General features: G+C 45.4%; 1 protein-coding gene across 4 annotated transcripts in view; it reads left to right on the forward strand.

The window, feature by feature from the left end:
- Positions 1–26,333, forward strand: part of LOC135391792 (death-associated inhibitor of apoptosis 1-like) — a 71,986-nt gene that overhangs the window by 22,771 nt on the left and 22,882 nt on the right. For 2 of the 4 annotated variants that reach the window (XM_064622252.1, XM_064622251.1), the window contains exon 2: positions 24,192–24,262. In XM_064622252.1, coding sequence (XP_064478322.1) covers positions 24,192–24,262 — 71 coding nt within the window. Of the gene's footprint in view, positions 1–24,191; positions 24,263–25,607; positions 25,936–26,333 lie in introns of those variants that run through there. The other 2 variants (XM_064622250.1, XM_064622249.1) reach the window with 2 other exon arrangements.

Raw genomic sequence — 26,333 nt, forward strand, 5'->3', positions numbered from 1 at the left:
AGTTGGGTGAACCACAAATGGCAGCCAGCAACGGGTGGCAAAACAACAACATAGATGGATGGATGGATGGATGATGATGATGATGATGATGATGATGTGGGTGGCAAAAGAAAATGCGAAAACCTCGCCATGTTATGGCGAAACAATTACAATTCTGAAACTAACTAGTCGGGGAGAACTTTCCACCACAGTCCATGATAGGCAAGCCTGAGCGATGGGCAAGACACGTAAACAAACACAAACACGAAGGCTCAAAACAAGCAAGACGTTTAATTGATAACAACGAACTTCATGAACATGTAGACGGTGCGAGGGAAGACAGAGGGCAATAGGGAATTGAAGACAAAATGAGTTGAAGGAGGTCAAAGGAGGCGCTTGAAGGCCGGGTGGATACATACAGACGGCACACTAATACAATTGCCCACACCCTGTATGGCCAACGCTTCTCTCGTCTTCTGACCAACGCTTCTATCGCCAACGTCATGCTGGTTTTGAGCCTTCGTGTTTGTGTTTGTTTACGTGTCTTGCCCATCGCTCAGGCTTGCCTATCATGGAATTTATCCACCAGCTAGCCTGCATTTACGCCATTCTGTCAATTTCCACCACAGAAAACGCACGAGCATCCCTCAATAACCTTCATTTTGATGCTCCAAGGGGAAAAGTGGGCACATTGAAACACGGGGTACAGTGAAACAGACAACTTTTCTGGCGCAAGCAGCGCCACCTTTCGACGGCAGCACTGTGCTCCATTCAGAACAATGTCACGGTGCAGCATCGGACGGATCGCCCCAGAGGCAACAAAAAGTGGTTCCTGGCATCAAAAGCAAATTTTCTCTGACTACACTTATTGTCTGTGTGCTCGAGAATGCTTGCACAAGAAGCACCAAAGTTGGGACGTACTTGTAATAACTTGGAATGTAACTTCCCAAACTCTAGTAACTTATGGAGTCTCTCTTAAGGGCAAAATGGTGCTTTACCAGCACCATGCCGCTATGGGGAAAATTGCAATAAGTAATCAACTTGGAAACGGAAAGCTGCTATGCACATAGCAGAGAAAAGACATGGCAAACACTGAGCAGTGCAATGCCTATAGAACGTCCAGGAATAAGCGGCGCACGACTACTGTTGTCGATGCCATGTAATATTACTGTCTGTTGTGACATGAGAAGTATGAACCGTACCAGGAGTGAGTTCAGTATAAGGTTCGCAAAGTCCGGTCACATTGCGATTGCATAGTAACAAAGACCTATACATTCCCTATGATTTCACAACAAATCCCTGAGTGCTTTTCGTTCTTTTTTCTTATTAAACATATCCCCACCCCCTGATTTCTGCGTTATGCTGCGTTATAATTGTTGAAGCACTCTGCCTCCTGCTGCATATTAAAAGGTTTTCGCAATATTCTAATGAAATCTCCGCGTCATTTTTGTTACGCAGTATGCGGAGGAATCAACGGTGCAGCTAGTGCAGTACGCCTATATACGCGCAAGTACGTTTGAAATTATGGCGGTTTTCTAAAAAAATATTTCAACTTGCCCCCCCCCCCCCCTACTCCTTTCCACTACTATAGTAACCGCCAATATGCTTGGCGAAGTTCCCTCGCCTATGTGCCGTAGAAGTGGGTTATATGCAAGGAGTCGTCTTCGTAATGAACTCCTAAATGATATCGCATTGGACGACACTTTCTGCGCACCGTAATTTTCAGTTTGTGGACACTAAACATCGTTTTGTACAACAGTCGACTGCGCTACCGCATGGTAGCGACATTTGAAGCAGTTCTTTCTCTCGCGGCGGTACACCGATGCGCCGGCGATAAACATCGATGGACCACCTAATCTCTAAGTAGCAGTCCACCTCAGCCTACGGAATCGCCGTATATTTACATGCCCCCGAATTTCAGGGTAATACATTGCGGCCTTGGTGGCTCAGTTGGTAGCGTGTTCGTCTCTGATCCGAAGGTTGCGGGTGCGACCCTAGCGGAGGATTCCACCATCTTGGTGGCAGGTCACAAGTTGCTCTGACGCGCCGTCTTCGGCGAGGGACGTTAAATATGGTGTGACGTATGTTCAGATTTCAGCGCACGTTAAAGAACCTCCAGGTGGGCAAAATTAATCCCCAGAATCACGAGTGTGGCGTCTGCATTATCATCTCTGTTCTTCTGTGGACATCGTCTCTGTTTTTTCATCATCTCATCATCTGTTTGTGTAAGTGTACTGGGGTAGCCGGTTCGACTTCGTCGAAACTCACATTCCCATTTTTTTTTTCTTTATCACATCACATCACATGTGACGTCGCTGCTCATCACAGTTATCTCGCGAAGTACAGCCACAAGTATCCTCCTGCGACCCGGTGTATATTTCTGCCAGATTTTCTTGTTATGATGGTGTTCTGAAGCTGAAGGAACCACAAGGGAAAAAAGTGAAGCTCATTTTTTGCGCATTACAGTAATTATTCCACAGATCAACGCTCATTTTCATGGACATTGAACCAAATTACTCCATCATAACCAGGTCCAAAGATGACCTTGCGTTTTTGAAACTAGGGTAGAGTCCCAAAGTGCATCACAATGAACACAAATATTCGGCCTCTTGAATTTTCGAAATGTAACGCAGGTGCAACCCTTTTTTTTTTCTTCCGGAGTGCCTGAGTCATTACTGGGCCTAATTACACACAATTTTGCAGTTCAGGATATATTGAATTGCCGCAAATCATCTACGATCCTTGAGGAGCCACTTCAAAATGATGCGCCATCCGATTGCTCCTCTCCTGGTGGTGTGATGTTATAAGGAAGGAAGGAAGAGGAGTGGGGTCTGGCTGCTCAGACAAGGCGGCAGGTTTCACTCCTTTGTGAAAGGGGAGGGGGAGAAGGGAGAGTAAGAGAGAAAGGATAAAGGGTCAGTAATTAAAAGAACTGAGAAATTAGAAACATAGAAAGAAAGGAATTAGTCCCTCCCTCCCTTTATTCTTACCCTTGCTCAGCTCTACCTCTCAGCCATCCGATGCGTTGACACTTCGCCTTCTGTCTTTTACTTCGTCCGCTATTGTATGTGGCAAACTGTTAAAATAAATGTTCCCGAGTTTTTGAAGAGCTTCCATCGCGTATTGTGCTAGATATGCTCATGGGAATGTGTCACCACCAGCGGGCTGTTGCCCAATTTTTCAATGGGATCTTTTTATTCCGCACAGTGCTCTGCACATCACGTGTCTCGTGCTCGAAACACACCTAGTGTACTGCCATCAAAGCATTGGAAGCGTGACGTCCTGGTCGCCTCCCTTTGCTGCACCTACGCTCACTTTGTAAAATACTGCATGTGAAAATTCATCAGCATGACTTCGGTGCTGCTTGTTGTCCATATACAAAAAACTAACATGCTATGGTGTAGTACATAGTAAGTTCCCACTGAAGGAAATACTAGCTTCTCTCCCTTTCGCAAAAATATCGCACACTACGATCAGCTTCACGGCATGTAACGGCCACGAATTTTCCTAACTGGCACTTGCAAGCACGTTGCGGATTCACGAGGTACACTGAAGCTTTGGTTGAGGTCCTCAACCAGGTGAGTTAACGCAAATACACCACACATTTTGCAAGAAACGCGTGAGTTGAATGCTCTGTACGGCATCTCAAACACCCTACAAGACAGGTAAGTTCGCAGAATTTGTTGCACATGCAAAAATAAAACAAATCCCTTGCTGTCACGAGACCCTTGCTTCGATGCACGAAGCTTGTGAGGGGATCTGAGGGCAGTGGCGTGCCAGGCAAGGAATATCTTTATATAAGCGATGGTAAAGTAGCACAGAGGCCGATATCAGAGCACTCAGTTGACTCCTTTCACACCGTAAAGCAGGCAACATCTACGTATCGCCGAGGGATGCGCGCATTGAAAATCGAAGGGCGCGTGTTGTGCGTTGTTGTTTTTATGGCAAAGCCTTTAAATGCAGGTTTTTGGGTGAATATTGTCAGGTTCTTTTAAGGTTCCAAACTTTTCCGCTCGCTTTGTTTCGGAGCCACATTTGATAGGGGGGGGGGGGGGTCCTCTGCACACTTCCGCATAAACTTCGCGTGGTCCAAATGCCGCTTGTATGAATTGGAAATATGGAACTGGTCTAGCTCCTCCTACAACCCGTAGTCCTGAATAGGCTGTAAAAAGGACAACGAAAATCAGAGATGAGAAGATGTTGATATTCAAAAGGGTATTGGTAACATCCCAGCAACGAACATCTGTTTCCTAAGTCCCGAACATACAGAATCATCCTTGCCTAGCTCCTTTAATCTTCTTTATACCATCTCTCTTCAAACAACCATCATTGCGTGTGGATGACTTTGGTTGGGCTACTCTGATACGCGCGTTTCGGATCGTTTTTTCCTCTGTTTGGTTCATAACAGGTATTACCCAACATTGATTTATGTATAATTTGTCATCCATTGTCCATCCTCCCGTCTCATCCCTAGAATCCTGACATCATGCTGCTGCACAAAAAAGAAAAAAAAAAGAAAGAAGGAAAGCTTTGCAGACATAGTATGTGCGCAATTGGTAGAAGCGGAAGACCAGCTGTCCAGCCCCGGACCAGGCTCCGTAAACTCCATTTGTTGAGTATACGGTCAGAGTAGTTCAGCGCACATTTCAAGCAGTTTTCGTTGAAACATTTATTTGCATAAAGGTGACATCAGGCGCTTTTACAGCACCCTGCTGTGTGTGATCAAGAACCTCCAAGTGCGTATACAACATGTTGTGATAGATGTGAAAGATGTCATCTTTAGTTCACCAGTAAAATATCAATGAGAAAACATACAACGCCCTCGTACAGTTATCACATTATCGCTACTTCAGAGACACGTAAGAGGGAAGCAACGCTTCTTCTGACACTTCCAAATCACACAATATCTTCTTTTTTTATCTTCAGATTTATCTAATCACAGTTGAAGCACACGGGACTCAAGCAAAGTGATGTTTTTTTACAGCCGGAGTTTTAGCTGATTCGATTACAAACAGCTCCAGAAGTATACAGGGTGTCCCACAAAACGTGTCATTGGATTATATATATATAAAAAAAAAACTACGCCACTTAGAATCATGCAGTCAATGGCATTTGTTCTTACTGGGTTTTTGCCACCTCCTGATGTGAATGTCATGTATCGTAAGTTTAATCATGTAAATATTTGCGAACTGAACTCTGAAATTTGCCAAGTAAAGGTCGCTTTTTTACCCCACCAATATGAAGAGCGTGTCAAATTCACTCAAACTGATGATAATTTACATTGATATTCACGAGCTATCCCATCGGAAAAAATAGCCGAATATCATGCTCTCCGGAGCACCGGACCGTAACGCGCGACGACTTTTTGAACGCAAACACGGCGTCTCGCTCGTGGGTGTCATGCTGACTGGGAGGTGGTGGATTCGAATCCTCCCACCGGCTGTGCTGTCTCAGGTTTTCTGAGTTCTGAGGTTTGAGGTTTTCCCTGGGTTTTCTGAAGACTTTCCAGACGAATGTCGGCACAGTTCCCCTTGAAGTCGGCCCAGGACGCATACTAACCCCCTGTCCCTCACTTCTTCCTGCTGTCCTCTCTCCATCTGTCCTAACACGCTCCCCCGTTCATCCCGCTAACACGAAAGTAAAAAAAAAAAAAAAAAGAACGCGATCTCACTCTCAGTCCGACGAAAGGATGTTCCAAACCCAGCCCACAGAGTGATAGTAGAAAAAGTGATAGTTCCAGAGATTGGGAGAGGGAAAGCATTATCCCTGCGGGAGCCGGACGCGATAAGCCATGCCTGTGTTATCTCTTTCTGCGATGTGGGTTTGAGCTGGGTCTCCAACCTCCTTTCGTCGGACTGCGAACGATTGCGCTGAAAAATTCGTAGCGCGCTATCCTCTCTGAGCTCAGTAGAGCATGATGTTCGGCTATTTTTTTCTGATGAGATTGCTCCTGAATATCCCTGTCAATTATAATGAATCTGAGAAAATTAAACACGCACTTCACACTTGTGGTGTAAAAAAGTGACGCAGGACAAAATGGCACCAAGCCGACAGTGGTCCGTCACTGCTGCGCACGCCAGATCCGGAGCTGAATTTTACCATACCTTCAAGAACGCCCAGACACATAGAGACTCTCCTGCATCGTCTACGCCTGAATGTGCCCTATGGTCGCCAGTTTCTTCATAAAGTCGGCAAGGTGGACTCGCCCAACTGTTTACTGTGCGGGGCATTAGAAAACACTGAACATATCACCGTGTATTTTCCAAAATATGCCGCACAAAGAGGCATCTTGAGGCGGACCCTTGGCCATCTCGACAACAGGAACCTCAGCATAGGGAAAGTCTTAGGCGTATGGGACGCTAAGCACAGGGACGCGGCCTTCAATGCTCTTGTCAATTTCATTGTGAAATCTGGACAAGAAACCCTGTACTAGACGGTGCGTGGACATTACTATGATCCTTGAAGTGAACGGCGCGCTCCGTCCTGCGTGGTCGCGGTCGTGACACTCGCCGCGGTGAACTGTTGCGGGTGCACTCGCACCTTCTGTGGTGCGATCGTACCGTTTCTTTTCTTTCTGGGGGGGTTGCAACCTCCCCTTGTTATTTAAACAACCAACAACAACAACACTGAAATTTCAGTACGCAAAGGAAGCTAAGACAGAAAATCACAAAAAGATTAAACAAGAAATGTAGCTGGGGCTGCGTTGTTGGGATGTACGATGTAATGTTGCGATATACGTTGAGGAACAGCCCTTGGGCTGTTGCTCAACGTACATCCGCGTGCACTTCAGCGTGCGTCATGGAGCTCACGAAAATCTGGTTGCTTCAACCTGAAGAGAGAAAAAAAAACGATATTGTGCGATTCGGGGGCATCAGAGGCATCGTAGCTTCTCTCTTACGTGTCTCTGAAGTACCGATAAGCGATAACTGTATGAGGGCATTGTTTGTTTTCTCATTGATATTGTACTGAACACGGTTTCATCACAACAGGTGGTATAGACTCGTGAAGCTTCTTCATCGTATACAGCAGGGTGCAGTAAAAGCGTCTCGATGTCACCTTCATGTGAGGAGATGTTTAAACGAAAATTGTTGGAAGTGTGCGCTGCACTACGGTGACCGTATATACCCAACAAATGGAGTTGTACTTGACTTTTACGGATTCAAGTCTGCTGCTGGACAGTTGGTCCTCCGCTTGATGTACTGCTTGGGATAAAAGATTACGCAACACCACGGTGTCGTACTTCTCAATTCGAGCGACAGCTGTGCAGCAAACAGGAGCGGACACACACACACTGACATGGATAGAATATAGCCGGTCACTCGTTTCTTATTCGATCTCTTCCTGATAGTTAACAGAGGGCCGCTTCGACGAACAAATACGTCAGCCGCCGTGGTGGTGGTGGTGGTGGTGGTGAAAGGGCTTGCCGTTGTCGGCCTCACGTATGTGGGCAACGTCAAGTGGGCGTCAGCCGCCGTGTTCCGTAAACGGTCACCTAAAGCTGCACCAATTGCTCATGTACTATGTCTGAAATGCTCTCTTCTTTCTTTTCTTTTGCGTGCAGAGCAGCAGGGTGTCCGGCTTGACAAAGTGAGACGTGATGATGGACATTGGATGACGAAGGACACATAAACAATGGTTTGTTTTTTTGTGTGTTAATTCCGTGTTAGCGCCGCGAAGCAACTGTGGCTATGAGCGGAGTACAGACATGGCAGATGGAGAGAGGACAGCAGGAAGTAGCGGGGGGTTTGTATTCGTCCTGGGTCAGCTTCAGGGGGAACTGTGCCGACATTCGTATGGAAGGTCTGTGGAAAACCCAGGGAGAACCTCAGACATTACATCCGGTAACGTGATTCGAACCCGCGGAAATACCAGCCACAATGTCACGGTAGTTGGCGCATAAATAAATATTGATTAATACACGTTACCAACCAAAGAGAGGAAAAACGACCTGAAACCGCGTATAGCCAAGTAGCGCAAACAAAAAGTCATCCATACGCAAATATGGCTACGTAAATCAGTTGTCTCAAGGGCGAATCATAAAGGACAAAGGTGGCGAGGCCGGCTCTGTAGTTTGGGGACTTTGGAAACAGATGTTCGTAACTGGGACGTTACCATTACTGTTTGAATATCGAGCATTATTTGTGCATTAGCATTATTAGCGGTATTTGGAGCACGCGAAGTTGACGCGTAACTGTGCAGAGGAACCACCTACGTTGGGGCTCCCAAGTGGAGCTCCCTCAACCAGGCCTGCTGAAAAATTTTGAACCTCAAAGGAACCTGACAATATTCACCCATAAATCTACGTTTAAAAGCATCGGCATAAGAAAAACAAGAAACTACACAAGCTCTTCGATTTTCAATGCGCGCATCCCTCGGCGGTAGGTAGATGATGCCTACTTTACGAGGCGAAAGGAATCAACTTACTGCTCTAATATCGGCCTCTGTGATAGTTTACCATCGCTCATATCACGATATTCCTTGCCTGCGCGCCATTGACCTCAGACCTCATCCCAGGCTCCGCGCATCGAAGCAAGAGTCTCGTGACAGCGAGGGATTTGTTTTATTTTTGCGTGCGCAACAGATTCTGCGAACTTATCTGCCTTGTAGGGTGTTTGAGATGCCGTACAGAGCATTCAACTCACGCGTTTCTTGCAAAATGCGTGGTGTATTTGCGTTAACTCACCTGGTTGAGGGCCTCAACCAAAGCTTCAGTGTATCTCGTGAAGCGTCCTTTACAGGTCGGAAATTTTGAACCAAAATGGAACCTCGAAGAACCCAATATTCGCCAATGAAACTTGCACTAAATGTTTCGCGATGACACAGGCAACGTCCCACTAGAGAACGAATGCAAAGCGGCAACAACGGAGCGTGCTGCATGCGATTTTCTATTCCTAATACATGGCTTCTATGGTAGCAGTATCAGGTGAACCCTGGTTTACGTTTTGTCCCGAATTGCTGGGCATGTCGATTAGCATTATCTGGACAGCAATGCGAAGGTCCGGGAAGACATGCTCACCTCCATAGAAATCAATGAATTCAAGAAGCTCTTTGGGTCACAACACTTTGGTTTCCGCGCTCCTAGAGAAGAACGTTCTGCTATTTATTCGTACAGCTCCTGGCCGTCAACATCGGAGCCCTAACGCTAGCCGAAATACATGTCTACTCTAGAGCCTGTTTCTCGGCACTGTATAGCACATGCGACTAACGAACAAGAAGAAGTCGAAACAGGGCACCTGTGTCATGTAAACGCGAGTCTGTCATGTAAACCTATCGCGAGTCTCTGAACGCGGTCTGTCTGAACGCGGTCTGTCTCTGAACGCGGTCAACAGTTTGCTTCATGATCTTTTCCATTTCTAAATTAGCTGTTAGTGGATCATCTCTCGATTTCTCATCAGATCTCACCGCTTCTTTGACCTTTGACGTCGTTCGACTTGTATATACCACCAGAGAACAACCCCTTCTTGAAGCGACTCACTGACTAGCCGTTCTCTTTCCTCGTGAAAGTAGTCCCTGAGGGCTTTCAGGTCCTATGCAGCATCGGTGAAGTTCACCTTTACATCTTGCGACCTCTTTTGGAGGGGTGCGTATAAGCAGATAATTCCAAAACACAAACAATATAAGAAAGTCGTAACTTAACGTGCTCTTGTGCAGCTGTGGTACATCGCTTCATGTTTCACATGTCTCATGCTGACTGCCTGACATTCCTCGCGGGACATCATCAAGGTACTGCATGATAGATTTCATTGCTTCTCGCCTTGCACTCCACCTGGTTTGGGATTATAACTTAAGAACAACAGGCACGGCCTCTTTTCCCAGCGCTGCGTTCAGCGACAAAAAACAAAACAAAAAACAGAAACAGTCGCAGAGTGCTTTAATTATGCCACAAAAGGTGACGACAGTGGTGTCCTCCTTACCTGCGTGTACACCCACCAGGTTGAGCGAGTGATCGTTACAGTTCACAAATAATACCATCGCTCCCTCTTTGGTGAACACCGCTTCTGTATCTTGCCATTACAGCAACGTTGTCGTAGCACTGCGAGCGATAGTCTTGCAAGGCCATACTGTGCTTCTCTAGTTGTGTCCGAATTACCTCAACCAAGCTCCCGGCATCTTTTGACTTATCAGGATAAATCCAAGGAAGGACTCCCTCGCAGAGTGTGTCTCGTCCTCAAAATCGATGTCCACGTATCGCGCCACTTCTGCAATCTGCTCACGGTATGCTTGACCAGGTGTCGAACATGATGCCATACTACTTGGCTTTACGACAGCGCGTTTGTAAACTCAGGTGAACAGTACTGGTGAGACATAACTACTGGTGGGACATAAGGTGTGGATCCAGGGTGAGCTTCAACATGAGCAAGGTGCTGTTTCATGACAGGGAGAAAAGGGCCACAGTTTCAGAAGACCAAGGAAATTTCCAACATTTGAGTTTTTGGTTGATGCACTCTCTATGTACTCGCAAGGCTGGGTTCTGGGTCTCGAGAAGCTCTATGCAATGAGGGATCCTTGTGTAAATATCACCCACTTCTGTTTTTCTGTCTCCCTATCTGATTGAAGAGCGGTATCTATAAAACCAGCAGCAGCTTCATGGTTCCATGATGCTCCTGGTCCGCGTTTTCGTGTGGTCCACACGAAGCTTCGCACCTCCATCTTTTCTCATGGCGGGGGCTTGGCCAGAAAGGCCATTTGTAAGTGCGCCAAGGCGGGTGCCTGGGGCTTTCCCTGACTACGTAAGGAAGCCTCTGTTCTACTGGAGCCCATGGCATCTGTCCACACCTACCACACCCTAGATACGCCACTGCATATGACTGCGTGTACCCGACTTGCCTATAGCCGTGTTCACCCTAAGAACAACATATCGGGTGCTGAAAGAGACCTTTTTAGTATATTCTCGTACATCTAACTGTGCAAGTAAGCTTTATCGAACATAAATATGATCCAAGGAAAATCACGTACAAAACGGTTCGAACACAATGTTGTACGTCTTCTGGGATAAAAGGGCGCCCACGTAACACCGTTCATAGGTTGAACACGACTATAGAACGGTGCAGTTCTTGTGTTTCTTTCATTTGCTCACTAGGTACTGGGCACTTCATGTAATCTTATCTGCAGTGTTTCGTATTCAACATACCGCAGTTAAAGCGTACTCTTTCAATTCCTCGAGTTTGTGTAGTACACTACATGCTAAAAAGAGAACCTAACCACATAGCACGCTCTTAGCCAACCACTATCCCGCGTGACATCGTCCTTCCCCTTGACTGGTTAAAATCAGGAGGCGTACGCCTTTTTGAGACAGTTACGTTAATTGTCCCAAAAAGGTGTACGCCCCAGTCGGGAGTGATAACTGTGAAGACAGGACACCGCCGGTCAGGATTCACGTAGAGGAACATCTTATCTGCATTTGATGACCCGGACATGTTGGAATGTCCCAGCGGGCAGGTGTTCGTGGCCTCACGCGAGGACGGTGACGGTGCAACTGTCTGGGCAGGCGCAGTGGCACGCGCAAGCAGAGGCACGTCTTCATCGTCGTACATGAGCCGCCACAAACGTATCATTCTGCGTAATGGTTGGCCTACACCGTGCTATGTGTGTACTTTTGTTGTTCCCTCAGAAGTCGGCGCACATTCTCCAGGGCGTCAGTCGTGACGGTGCCCACCTATGTGAGGCAGACGACGGCGAGCCGTTTCACCAGCACCACCACCACCACTTGTTTTTAGAGTGTATAACGTCCCTCACTCTTATTTGGAATTGAATTTATGTCCTGAGAAAGCTATCCTCATGCGTAACACCACACCCAGTAAACCATAAATGTCCCTCGGATGACTGCAAGACATCCTTACCAGGATATGTGGACTACCTGTGGACGTCCACAATCCTCCCGATGATGTCAAAGTGGACATCCTATGGATGTTAAAACAAGCATCCATATCATGTCACTGGGATGTCTTTCAGAGACATGACCTGGTACCTTGTTGGGACGTTTTCTATGTTATGCTAGGTGTATACAGTCGGACCTCGTTTTATGAACCCTCGATATACGAATTCCCTCAACTTACGAACGGCTCCACAGAGAACCAAGCTTTTTCCGTGCATTTTGACCTCGTTTTACGAACCCTCGATATCCGAACTATGAATGGGTTATTAGGGAACAGACCCAAAGTAGCCAAGCCATTCTGAACTCGATATACGAACGAGCGTTATGAACGTACAGAGGACAGGCCAATGGACCGGAGGATAATGAAAGTTCCTCAGTACATGCTGCAGAGGTCAAACATACAATGTCCCAACGCCACTACATTCCACAAACATGATTCATCATTTCCTGAAAGAATAATTCGGCCGTTTACAGCCGAACGGTTGTGAGTTTGGACTATGTCTCCGAGATGGAAACATCTTGCCGTTTCAAGAGAAGGGGTTGAGTCCTGACAGCCGGTGACAAGCGTGATATTTGCCGTTGGAAACAGTCTCATCCGCGCGCGATACGGTACTTTGAGGACCCGGTGGATGAGTCAAGTGTCAGACTTGTGTCATCTCTTCTAAACATGATAGACCCTGCAGAAAGTATGGTGCAAAGCACAATTACGCAGTATTTTGAAAAATAAAACTTATTCAAATCAATTTCCCATGGTTTTATGAGGTATTTGTGCACTGCACACCTCGATTTACGAATACCTCAATTTACGAACGATTTTCTGAGAAACGAAGGGGGTTCGTAAAGCGAGGTGTGACAGTATACTTTGAGCAATATCATGATACAAATATGTGGTTCAGCTTCAACGTTTATTGGTGTACTGACTGAGTACAGTAAGACAGCTTTTCATAAAAATACTCACTAGAATGAATTAAAAGTAAGATAGGAAACTACAATAGTACCACAGCAGCTAGGAGCTTATACATATGCTGGGTTTATAAGCATTTTTAGCAAAATGGAGACAAAAATATACAGGTTGTGTAGAGAACAAGGTTAAGCCACATTGTACTACATAGCATGTAGCCAGAGTAGCAGAGGCGCTGCCGTGGTAACACGTTTATGGGTGTGTTCCCTATTGACGAGTGATATCATGTTTGATGTGATTGGGGACACTGTCTTGATGCTTATGTTAACACGTGGAGCTGAGTTCAGAGTTCGGGCTGATGTTAATACTAGAGCCGCTCTGATGCTGATGCTAACATGAGGGCTGCCTTGATGCTGATGTGGCACAATAGTTGCATTGATGGTGGTTATGACAATCTTGAAAATGCTGCTGTACGGCTAGCAACGGCAAACTATTCACCGCCTCTCCCAGTCGCTGTCTACATGCTTTCTGAAATGTTCTGCGAAGTAAGCCGCTCATGTCCCACGCTCATAACCCGCGCGAAACAGTAGATAGCAGCAAGAAATCACTTTATTCACCACTCACGAGTACGTACCTCTGAAAGCATCCCTATTCATCATCAACACACCGGAGTGCTCGTCTCACGCGGGCACAAAATTCGCAATGATCGAACGATGAACAATAATGAAAAAAAGCACATAGATTCTCACTTTCGGTCGAACTTGTCCTTCTCAAAGCATTTGCAAATCTTGTAATGACGTGCATGCGTCTCCGCCACATTGAACACAATGCTTGCGTCTTTCTTCCTGGTGCACGTTGCGCCATACACACCTAATCTGCAAGAAATAAGAAAACACGATGACAGCATAGCCATGTGCAGTAGGTGTCAAGACATATACACACCGTCTGCACAAAAGTCGCTCACGGTTTCATCTTGCGTTCCATATCCCTGTCGTTGTTCAGACTGCCTGCAAATGGAGTGAAATCTAGACAATGCATGGCACAGCCGAACATACTATTTCACAGTTATATTGATTACACACCTGACACGGCAAAAATCCTGATGGCGAAGAGCGACTTCAGATACAGGGCCGCGTCCTCACTTGACATTTCAAACGAGCCTGACTGGTCTGCTGGGGGTTGGCAGAAACATTTCCCCTTACGGGCTCTTTCTCGGACGGGTTGCTAGAACGACAGCATAAACTGGAAACGACAGTACAAACCCTCTAATGGCTGCGGACTTAGCGGGACAATAATACGCTCGAGATCATGCGTACCACTCGCGGCGATGAGAAACGTCCGTTACAGCCAAAGCGAACCGAACAAAACCAACAAAACTGCGCATGCGCGACATACAGCGCTGGCTGGTGGCATGGTGACAGGCATGGACGCGGGAATTCGTGTTGGCGTGCAGCCAATGCATGCCATCGCGGCCCAAGAAGCAAAAATACCAAACTGTACACAATAATTTTTGTCCATTTAAACTGAAAAATCTTGTATCGTGCACGTGCCTGGTGTCATGCATATATAATTCCACTGAAGTGACACTCACCCCCACCTTAGAACCACATTACGTCCTGTGCAGAATGTCAAAATACAATCCTCAGGATGTCATGCAATTGACAGCCTTTGTGACACTACCTATGGATGTCCTAATGATGTCTAAATTGGACGAGGACGTCTGGACCAGATGAGGACGTCCTTGGGCTTTTTATGGTTGATTGGGCAGTGGTCAGTTCTTTTCTTTTCTGTCGCTTCAGCAGTAGCACCGTGAATTAGCTGTGGCTGTGATCGGTGTAGAGATTTATGCAGATGCAGAGGACACCAGAAAAGAGTGGGAGAGGGGAGAACGCACTGTGCCAATCTCGGGCAGCATTGTGCCGACGTCCGTCTGAGGGCTCTGCTGGAAAAACTAGGGCAAAAACTCTGACAGCGCAAGCAGTTTTAGGGTTCTAACCGACCAACTCCAATTCTTTAGCATGACCTCGGAATCACCAGCAAGGGAGCGGATCCCCTGCACTTAGTAACGCTCTTGGTGGTGGTGGTGAGTAGTAAGTACTGACCACGGTTATCCGGAAACGCACATCTTCGTCTAAACACGATTCATGAATGAATTAGAGCTAATTGGAACCCACCACAGTAATCAGCACCCTCCAGGGGGTCGCCACACTAATTGGGGAGCACCTAACTCGTGTCCAGACCAGTTGTGCATTTCCGGATAGTCGTGGTCATAAAACAGAAAAAAATAGATGGAGATAGAGTGGAGAGAAGGAGTTTAGTTGAAGATCAACGACACCATCTTGAAGAAAGCGGTCCGTAACGGCCACTGACCATCGCCGGGCGACGGAGCACAGAGGCAGGTTGCAAAGCATCGCAGCTATGACCACAAGTTCCGGACATCCTGTGACATCAGCTGTGATGTCATCATGACATGTTTGGGCAGGTTAGGACAGCTCTGGACATGCGAGGAGAAAAATACTCGTAATACAGAGGCTGGGAAAGCAAGAGTAAATATGCTAACCATCAATAGCGAACAGCAAAAAGAATTAGTTACACAACAAATGAGCTCACCACAACAGCAGTCACGGGGAGCGCAGAATGAAGCGACTGCTCCATCCGACAGCCAGGCAGAGAACTGATTCGTAACGGTTATTTCCCCTGTATAAAGTCCCGCAGCTGCTACTTTCTCAACTAATCTCACGACAAAGTTATTGAGAGTCATGCCAGCGCTACTCTCGTTCCCAAGGCAGAAGAAGATAGAAAATGGCGGGGATCCCCGGACAACAGCAACCAGCACCCGACATGAAAATCATAAAAAAAAGGGGGACAAAGTTATCACGTCCGAAAGAATTAGTTACGCAACAAATCATCCCACCACAACAAGAGCACAGAACGATGCGACTGCTCCATCCGACAGCCAGGCACAGAACTGACTCATAATGCTGTTTTCTCTTCTATAAAGTTACGCATCAGCAGCCCCCCAAGCGGTTACTTTCTCAACTAATTTCATGGGAAAATTATTAAGAATCACGCCAGCGCTGCTCTCGTTCCCAAGGCAGAAGAAGATAGAAAATGGCGGGGATGGCTGGACAACAGCAACCAGCGCCCGACATGCACGGGCATGAAAATGACAAACAAAGCGAGGACAAAGTTCGCGAAAGAATTAGTTACACAGCACATCAGTCACGAGGAGCGCAGAATGACACGTCTTTTCCGTCCGACAGCCAGGCGCAGAAGTGAATCGTAATGCTTTTTTACTCCTCTATAAATCATGCATCTGTCCCTCTTGTGGATGATTTGTGAACTAATTTAATTGCAAAATTATTAAGAATTGTTCTAGCACTATTCCCATTCAGGGCAGCACTATCGACATCGTCAAGACAAGAATGTTCCTTGTCAAAAAAGAAAAAATATACAAAGCTAGATGCGTCAACAGAGGAAAGCATGCACGTCGGGGCATGTCAGGAGCGCTGTTACACGAGGGCAAATCGCACGACTGCTGGGCAACAAAGAAAAGCAAACACAGAGAAACACTTGAACAGGGTGAAAAGACACTCACCATCATCGGACACGTACACCACATTCCCTCATTGTAAATCCGCTCGTCACAAAATCCACCTGCATCGTCGAACACCATTCATCAGTGACGAACCACACATCCGCACCCCATCAGAGGCAAACGGAATCGCACCGAAGCTACGTTCTTCCACTAACGGCCATTGCAATTGCTAGGAACCTAATTATCGCGTCAACACCCACCAGTGTCCAAGAGAGAAGTGAATCCTTGCGCCCCCTGCAGGCCTTGCTCATTGGTCGTAATGTCAGCCTATTGTCTCAGGGCTACACTGTTTTTTTCCACTAATGTCCAACCCGTCGCCTCTGGACAAGGTCCACCTGAAACAATAGAGTCGCGGTATGACGTCATCATGCAGCTGCGTGGCTCAAGGACGCGTACGCTCTAGACAGGGGACCTGTTATTTATTGAATCACTATCCCAAGATTATTTCCTTTATTCTACTATTGGAATAGGGAACTATTGCAGAAAAACACCATACGATGAGAAGTGATTATTAAGCATTTCATTCCCAAAGTCTTACTAAATGAGACTTGCAAAAGAACAAAATATCCTAACAACTTCAATGGCTACATACAACGACCTAATCGAGACATGTCCATCCCATCGGAGAGCCAGGCAGCTAACTGAATAATGTCGCTTTGTTCCTCCTGAATAAAGTCACACACCTGTCCCCCTTGCAGTTACTCTCTGAACTAAATGAATCGCAACATTATTAAGAATCATTCTAGCTCTACTCCCATTCAAGGCGGCACTATCGACATCGTCAAGAATGTTTCTTTTCAAAAAGAAAAAAACTACATGTAGAAGGAAAGCATGTCAGAACAGGTCTGGGCATGGCAGCGCATGTTTGTCAGACAACAAGGGGGAAAAAAGCGAAAAGAAACACTTGAACAAAGCAGAGAACCAGCATCAAACTATTTCTAAGCACACGCACTAGTCTTATTCAAAAACACTGCTCATCATAAATCCGTCCAGGGCAATACACACCATTTCTCTATTGCTACAGTTTTTTCCAGTAACGGTCAATGCATTGCTACAGACTGCGTGACGTCATCACATCCTGTCTGAAGAAGAAGAAGACAGCGGCAAAGACAAACACTCCTATAATTTATTGAATCGCAAGGTTATTTCCTTTGTCTGACTCTTAATGATGTTCACTTTTACAATAAAATTCAACAAAAAAAGCACCGTGCATATTAGCGATTTTCACCCCAATGGCTCATCATGGTCATTAGAATCACAACACCAGTAAACTACCACTGCTCTTTTAAAATAATAAGTGAGTCCACTCAACATCATCACCAGGCTTATGTAATACATGACTCTTTCTATGCTCATACATTCGTTGTCTGAGGCTACACCTGCGAGCAAAACGCCGCGAAAGCCTGGGGGCAAAGTTCTATTCGCGCTCGACGGAGGACTAGACAGAAGGCCTTTACGGGAACATGATTGCATTCCCACTGTATAAATGATTATCACATTGCGGTTTAGAAAAACTACTACAAAACTATAATTTTATGAGTCTATTCAAATTCTACTTTCTATGGAAACTATAATTGCCCTGTTACTTGAATCGCTATTAATCAAGCGCTCCAATTTTTTCTCTCTTCTCATTTCAGCCTACTGGGTCCTGTCATGCAGTGAAGCAGACTCACATCCAAAATAATTAATTTACACTGAGTGTGCCCTGCTTAAGGAATTCCTATCCTGCGCTCAGATGCAAGCGTTTCTGCGCGAATACCTATAACAGCTGACTTCTTCAACATACCGAGCTCCTAACAACATCTAACAAACAAGCAGAGAAACCCACTTCTCATGAATTCAGCAGGGTTTGAGCACGCTATCGCTTACCAAAACGGAAAACACACGAAACGTGCGGCGCATTCCCTACTGCTTACCGTTCTGTCGTTCGCACGTGGAACACGTACACGTCATTTTACACCTTCGCCCTCCTGTGTTGCGCAGAAAACCAAACTTTCGTATTCGGATTTCGTTAATGGCCCTTATGAAAATGATTTTCCACTTTCTATACAATTCCAATGGATAATCTATCTCCTCTATCCAGTTCCAAGACACTAGATAGAAAGTGCATTGAGAGTGGATAGGTACTGTATCTGTCATATTCTATAGATTTTCTATACCAACATCGCAAACATAATTCTTTCAATTCTGAATCTGTTCTGTATACATATAAGCGAGTTCATCAATAAGTCTGGATTTTGGGCCACGGTGCAGTAAGACTTCATGCATGTTGTATAGTATTGTTAATTACTCAACTAATAATTAAACAGCATAACTATTAATTGTAATGAGCAGAATTATACTATTTATTAATCATTATTAGGAATATACACTATTTTATCAATTAAATAGCAGAATTTTTAACTGCGATTAAAGCTTATGAATTGTTACTATTGTTTATGGAATAAAGCTGATGATGATAATGATTTGTGTACTTTTTAAATATTTTGTGCAACAAAATAATGTACCCAAATGAACAGTAATGTCGTCATTGTAACAGATATGCAGTTTTCACCCATTGTAGAGCGCATTAATACTGAGTAGGCACCGAGCCGTGCGAATAAAGAAACAGGAGCGTATATACATACACTGATGAAATTGATTTTCCAGTTTATATACAGGACCTATAGAATATCTATCGTGTCAGTGTGAACGTTGTCCATGGGAAGTAGACAGAATCCGTATAGGGTTTAACTGGTAAACTCTATACACTTTCTGTCAACTTTGTGGATGGGAAATAGACAGAATCTGTATAGGGTTTTGACTGGTCAACTGTATACACTTTCTATACAGTATTCAGGAACTAGAATGTATAGACTTTCTATACAGTCTGTAAAGAGCTAATACTAGGCACGGAAGTTCCTACTTATCGACATGTTGTACTAGTTTTTTTTTTCGCATTTGAATAACAAGCAATGCATATTATTTGTGAATGTGTGAACATGGATATAAATGTCAAGAGCAATATTGTGACTTATCACTTCAGGCAACGCGAACATTTATTGTTTGCTTTTTAATATTGCACTTGATACAATGCTGCTTCCATACTGTCAAAGGAAAAGGTGCGTGTGTACAAAATGGGTACCAGTTCTGAAGTAGCAGTTTTGTACCTATATCAACTGTATTTGCCACGTTTGAACCATGTGTAAGGCATAGATCGTGCCAGCTAATTGTAGAATACGGCGCTCCACACACGCGCAACGTGCAGCACCACATTATTTTGTTGTAGAGATTGTGTTGGTTTAGTTCCAGAGTAATTTAAATATGAAACACAGTCTTCAATGCAGTAATATATGAACCAGTCGGATGAAATATTTTTTGTGGCTGTTATTTGCTCCCAAAATAACAATCTATGCGGGCCGTCCTCACCCCTGCGGTCGCATCTCAAGCGCAGTCGACTCCCCATATGGCCAAGCCATTTCGTTGCGTGTTGTGTTAGTACCTGTTTCTTTGCAAACACGTCACAGTATTTCCCTCCTATTTGTGTTTGTTTATTCTTTTTTTGTGTGATTTGGAGTGGGAAAGCATTTTTCTGGTGTAGTGGTGAAATAAATAGAACATTCCTGGTTATCGAGATACACGCATTGGCTAGGTGCAAAGCATGCGTAGCAACAAGTTATCGAAGGTCTAAGCTGCATCTAAATGAGACGAGACTCTTCATATTGCTTACGACGTGTTGTCTATTGTCCTGTCTAGTTTCTATAGAAACTGGTCTCCAAATATTCATTAGAAATAGATCAGGATTAGATAGAGGCTGTATGTAATTCCTTTAGCTATTGCACCTACCCTATTTACAATTTCTGTCAATTTTCTCCATCCACTTTCTGTCCGAAGTGGTGGCCATTTATTGAAAGGAACTACATTAAAAGTAGATAAAGTTGTATATACCTCCAATGGACTTTTAAACCACCCTATCCACAGTTTTCTATGTAACTTCTATAGAACCTAGCTTTTATTTTTCATAAGGGGGAGATGCGATCCCTAGGTGCTACCGTAGCTTGTTACTTGGAGAATATAGGTGCTCCAGCGCGTCTATAATAAATCCGCTGTGAGAGGAAGAACTCCTTCAAACGTCGCAACCTTGCCGTATAGTACAGCTGACCGTGGTACAAAACAGGACATGTCTGTATAACGAAATTACGGCAACGACAGTGCGCAGAACGGTGCGAAAACGGTGGCGACGGAACGTTCCCCCGATAAGCTCATAAATGCTATCGCATTGCAACGATAATCTGCGCGGCTTCTTTTTTTCTCCTGTAATTATGTTGTTTGTTTCTGCACCAAACCAAACCCCGAACAAAAGCCTCTTAGATTTCTGTGTCACAATCTCTATTTCTGTCTTTGTCTTTTGATTACGTATCAGGGAGTTCAGATTAGCGTGATTAGTGTTATCGTACGAGCGGAGTAGAGACTTAGACAGAGGCCAGCAGGATGGGGTGGGGCACAGGGGAGGTGGTTATGCGCCCTTCGCCGACTTGAAGAAAAACTGTGCCGATACTCGCCTGGATAGTCTGCCAGAAAACCCAGGGAAAGCCTGGGACAGCAAAGCCAGTGCTGGGATTCGAACCCACCACCTCCTAAGTCTTATGCACAACCTTGGCCACCACCAGCGAGCAGAGCACGCTCGGCCATGCCGCTGGCGTGTCACAATCTTGAACAATGTTCAAGTGATATCCCAAACAGCATAATATACTGGTAGTCGAGTCCTATAGGGGATGGATGGTATGTGTGTTATCAATGTGCTTTAGTTTCACGAGTGTGTTCAAGGCCTTCCAGCTACACGTCCACCCATATTGCAGTCGACTTTCAGTACATTGTGCTGCTTGGGATACGTACATACGTAACGCCTCGTGCCATTCTGCCCTCGCCGAAAGATAACGAAATGACGTTGATCGCACTGATTGTAAGCGATTTCACATTCCTGTGTTACTGGAATAGTTATTATCACACTGTGACACTAGTTTCCAAGTCATGCTGTTGTCACGTTCTTTGGAGCACGGCCAACAAGGTGACTCCTTTGCCAAGTTTCAGTGCCCGGTACATGAAGATACCGGATGGCATTAGATGACCGTTGATGACGTCATAGTGAAGTCATCGCAGTTTCCAGAACCGATGACAGCGTGCATGAGCAAGAATCTTACCTGTTGATTGGGTGTGGGTAGATAAAGTGCTTTCAAAGACACGTTTTAAATTACTAACTTACTAACACACTCTACTGGTGTTGTATATGGAAAGATCCTGAACTTTCTCGCTTTTACAGGATTTGCTGAAAAGTACAAGGATTATATTCTCTTCTTTCGATGACAACACGGCATGCACACTGCAATATCGAAGTACATAACAACACGCTGTCATTTCAAATGTCTTGCACAAATATGAAGGGAGTTGCCTCAGGACGGGAGCCGCCGATATTTCGAACAGAGACTGTTCTTCTTCTGGTCTCTGTTCGAAATATCGGGGGCTCCTGTCCTAAGGCAACTCCCTTCGTACTTCTCTACCGGTTCGCTGGATTTCTACCCATCTACCTGTACAAATACGGATATTTATCACGAAGTTGACGGCTCCATTTTGTCTTCTTCTGCCAATCAATCAATCATGTTGACGGCTATAAATAAAACTATATGTACTCCACCTACTCTTTAGGCACCTTTCCCATTCTCTCTGATTGCGGCCACTGTCCAATGTATGACGCCTTACATGACGTCGGATGACAGTGTCCGACGCCATACAGCAAATTCAAAATCACTGCACGGGGACAAGAATACCAAAACATATGTTTGTCATTTGACAATACTTCTTCGTGTTTCGGTCTACACTCTAAATATCACAACTAATAAATACCGTGCTGGTACAGCCTTTCATTTTTGAACATATTCTCCAGCTTGATATGGAAGAAACACGGTACGTTTTAGTCAAATGTCATGCCAAGTACGGTCAAGCGAACACTAAGCCTACACGTCGTTGTGGTCCGTATTCCCGTCCGGTCAGAGGTTTGTTCAAAGAATCAACACAAAACAAGAAATGACTTAACAACAGACTTAAAACATCAGACTATCCTGATGCCTGTTTTCGATCGGGTGTGCGTCGCTGATGTCACACCCGAATGGTTTCGCGACACCAGAGTGAGAATAAGACTCTTATAGTGCTACATCGACGTACTCAGACGGCATGAGGTGGTACATCAGGCTTTGTCATGTTACATCAGGTATCCGGATGTTTACATCATACTGCTCTGACGTCGTTTTTTGTACGGGTTAGGAAATGACAAACGAAAATGATTGCAACAAAAGCCGCACCCCTCTTCTCTGCGTGCTTTTGTGCGTTACCTTAGCAATTAGAATTTAGTTACCAAATGCATTGGTGAGTACTTCGCTGTTACGATTCCAGAGTGCACATTGTTCAGTAAACAGAAACTTCCGGCACTTACGGTGTATGAGTACATACGGTATGACGTACATATCCTTGCACCTTCAGGAACTGCACTGATAAGTAAAGTGACCGTATTTGGCCCCATGACATCATGGGGGTAGGGGGTGCTGTTAGTCAATGAATCTCGCTAATTTTTTAAAATTTATTTTGCTTATACCTTGTGCCGTGCTTATTTTCAAGTTTATTACGATAAGGTCTGGTCGTCAGCCCTATGCGCTGTATTACTGTATTTTTACTGAGTAACACGGAAAGCACAGACGTGCAAACAAAAACGGAATAGAATAGATCGCAGTATCAAACGTCAGTGCAGTTAGTCAATGAATCTCGCTAACTTTTTAAAATTTATTTTGCTTATACCTTGTGCCGTGCTTATTTTCATGTTTATTACGATAAGGTCTGGTCGTCATCCCCATACGCTGCATTACTGTATTTTTACTGAATAGCACGAAAAGCGCAGACGTCCAAAAGTGCAAATAAAAACAAAATAGAATGGCTCGCAGTATCAAACGAAACATACCGGCCTCGTTGAATCACTTCATTACGTGTCCACTAACTGCTCCTAATGTTGCACGTATAAACCCAGCCGGGAATGGCCGTGATTGGCGGCATGGTACAAATAACGCAGATGCGTCCCCTCTTTGCGAGAGGTTTTACACATCCTTCTCTCGTATGCCGAAATTTCGGCGTTGGCTGAAGATTCCTCAGATGGAGAAACATTAATCCAAAGAGCCGCGCGCATCGGTAGCACAGTCGACTCGATGAGCTCCAGATCGCGGGTTCTATCATGGTCGAGGACGATTGCAATGTGGAGAAGATAAACATTGCTTCCAGCAGCGTCCCGAGCAGCAAAATGTACTGAAAGTCAAGTGCAATAGGGGTGGACCCCAAGCAGCAAAATGCACTGAAAGTCGAGTGCAATAGGGGTGGGCGGGTAGATGAAAGGCCTTGAACAGATTCATGAAACTAGAGAACACTGATAAGACACATACCGTCCACCCCTAATGCACTCGACTTCCAGTACATTGTGCTGCTTGGGACGGTATGTGTCTTATCAATGTTCTTTAGTTTCAAGAGACTGTTCAAGGCCTTCCACCTACCCGTCCACCCCTATTGCACTCAACTTTCAGTACATTGTGCTGCTTGGGGTGTGTAGGAAATTTCCAGAGCACCTCGAAACATCCCCAGGCTGCGGAGATTATCCGCAGTCCCATACCGGAAGTTGCAGCATGTCGCCACACATACTCGTAGACTGACTCACGTGCCTTATCGTAGATTAACTCCGGCACTCCTGGTGCCGCGCATTACATAGATAATGGCAGTTTCACGCTTCAGCGACTTCCATTATTTACAAGCCGCGAGTGCCTCGCGGACACTGTAAGAGACGAGGACTACGCTATGAGTGCTGAAGTGTACCAGAGCCGTGCCATTTCGCCTGCATACGGTAAGTACCAAATTAATCGTGTTAGTCTATTGGATCTGTCCAGAGATAAGGAAATACGAGACGGGGACGCAAACTGTGAACAGTAGAGGTGGACATCAGATATAAACTGAGCTATGTAAAATTCGGGATTTTTAACATTTGCTGAACTCCATGCTGATTGCAGTATGTTCACTTCCCCTGTGATGTTCCTGAACGTTTGCCACGTATATTTACCGAAAGGTAAAATTTTGGAAGGCGAACAAATATCCTTGGGCTGCGGGTATAGAAGCGGCAAAATCCGTGAACTTTGTTTTTCCCCCGACACCTTCATGTGCTCAAACGCAAATTTTAGCCCAGTTGAAGTTGGCCGAAGACGGGCGGTTCCCTCAGGTAACATGTCGCTCGGGAATAGAATGCGACAACCGATCAACATGTGGTTGATGGTCATAGAGATTAATAGACACGAGACCGGAAGGAAACAATTAACTTTTTTTTTTAACTTTTGGATGGTTTTTACGCATGGACTGCCATTAGAGTTGGGGAGTTTCAGTATTAATCACATGATCTCTGTGTAGCCGTCGTTTACCTATCGCCCCCCACTCCCCCGCGCGGAGCACACTTCCTATCAATCTTTTTCGATCTCATGAAGGCCATGCTCATGTCTGACAGGACATCGGCAAATACACGTAGAGAATCTTTGTTCAGTAACAAGCAGCAGTGCTAAATGATACCCCTCATGTTTTAAGATCCGATCAGATTTCAACAACCAAACAACATCGTTTTCCTGTCTTCATATTACTTTCCATTGCTTACAAATGCCACAGTGAGTGATGGTCTCATTATCATAAAATTGAGAGGATTTCACAAAGACTGAGGCTATATGTACGACGTCTTGCGGCGCAGCTGGAAGTGACAGTACGCGCGATCAGAGCCCTTTTATAGGCCCTATAAACGGCCTTTCGCACAATGCGACTATCTTGCCATCCCTCGGTAGAAAGGGAAATCGCTCCCCCCCCAAAAAAAACAAACAAAAAAAACTAACATGACAGCCGTGTGCAGTCGCATACTCGGGAAAAGGTCCATTCCACGCAATTTTCTTTTCCAAATGCCTTACGTTTTCCACGCGAATGAACACAAGTCCCGCACGACGCAACTGATGCACACTGGTGGTGCCGGTAATGGAACTGCTTGCTGTTAGCGGCCACGCCCAGGCGGGCGCCCTAACGACTATTGCAATAGGGACTTCGCAGGGAACTGCGCCGGCAAGCGCACACTAGAACAACCGTTGCAACATACAGTGACGAATATCGGCGCTCTAGAAAAACCCTCCGTCCGTCGATCACGTGAAGGGAACGTTTTCTCTCAAGGCGGCGAGAGACGGACGCTAGAGATAAGCTTAAGCGTTGGAGAGAACTTCTGAAAGTGGGCCAGCCCAGACATCTCATACTCTTGTTATTCTGGCTGCATCACTGATTATCCTGTCTGATACTTCAGCCACACAAGCAGCACAATGTACGAGAGCAATAGGGATGGACGGTATGTGTCTTCAATGTTCTTTATGTCACGAGTCTGTTCAATGTCTTCCACCTACACGTCCACCCCTATTGCACTCGACTTTTTTCAGTACATTGTGCTGCTTGGGCAATCAAAGCATTCTTACCTCCGGATGTCAAAATCTGTCCCAGGGTTGAACGGTGACAAACGTTTATCTTTGGCCTCTCGTAGATAACCTGTGTGCCTGAGATAATGTGGCGTCTGCAAATGGGTTCAGGTTAAGGTATGCCTGGGGTTGAGCAATTGTCCAGAAGAGCGCGGAACATTCACGAATGAACGGGCTCGAATGACTCGAATCTCATTGATAGGGATGAGATTCGAGCGTGAATCTCACTCGTTAATTTCCCACTCGACAAAGAGAAGGTCAAGATAATGACAATTTTCAGGCACGGTGCCCTCGGGCAGTTTCTTTTGGGGTGGGAGCCGGATATTTTTATTAGAACAAAGAACAAAAGGAGGAAAGGTCAGCCAAACGGTATCTCGGGTTGCTATTCCGCTATAAATAAAGAAAAGAAAAGAAAGTGATTAGGAAATAAAG

This window comes from Ornithodoros turicata, chromosome 4 (assembly GCF_037126465.1).
Source record: "Ornithodoros turicata isolate Travis chromosome 4, ASM3712646v1, whole genome shotgun sequence".
Classification (NCBI taxonomy): domain Eukaryota; kingdom Metazoa; phylum Arthropoda; class Arachnida; order Ixodida; family Argasidae; genus Ornithodoros; species Ornithodoros turicata.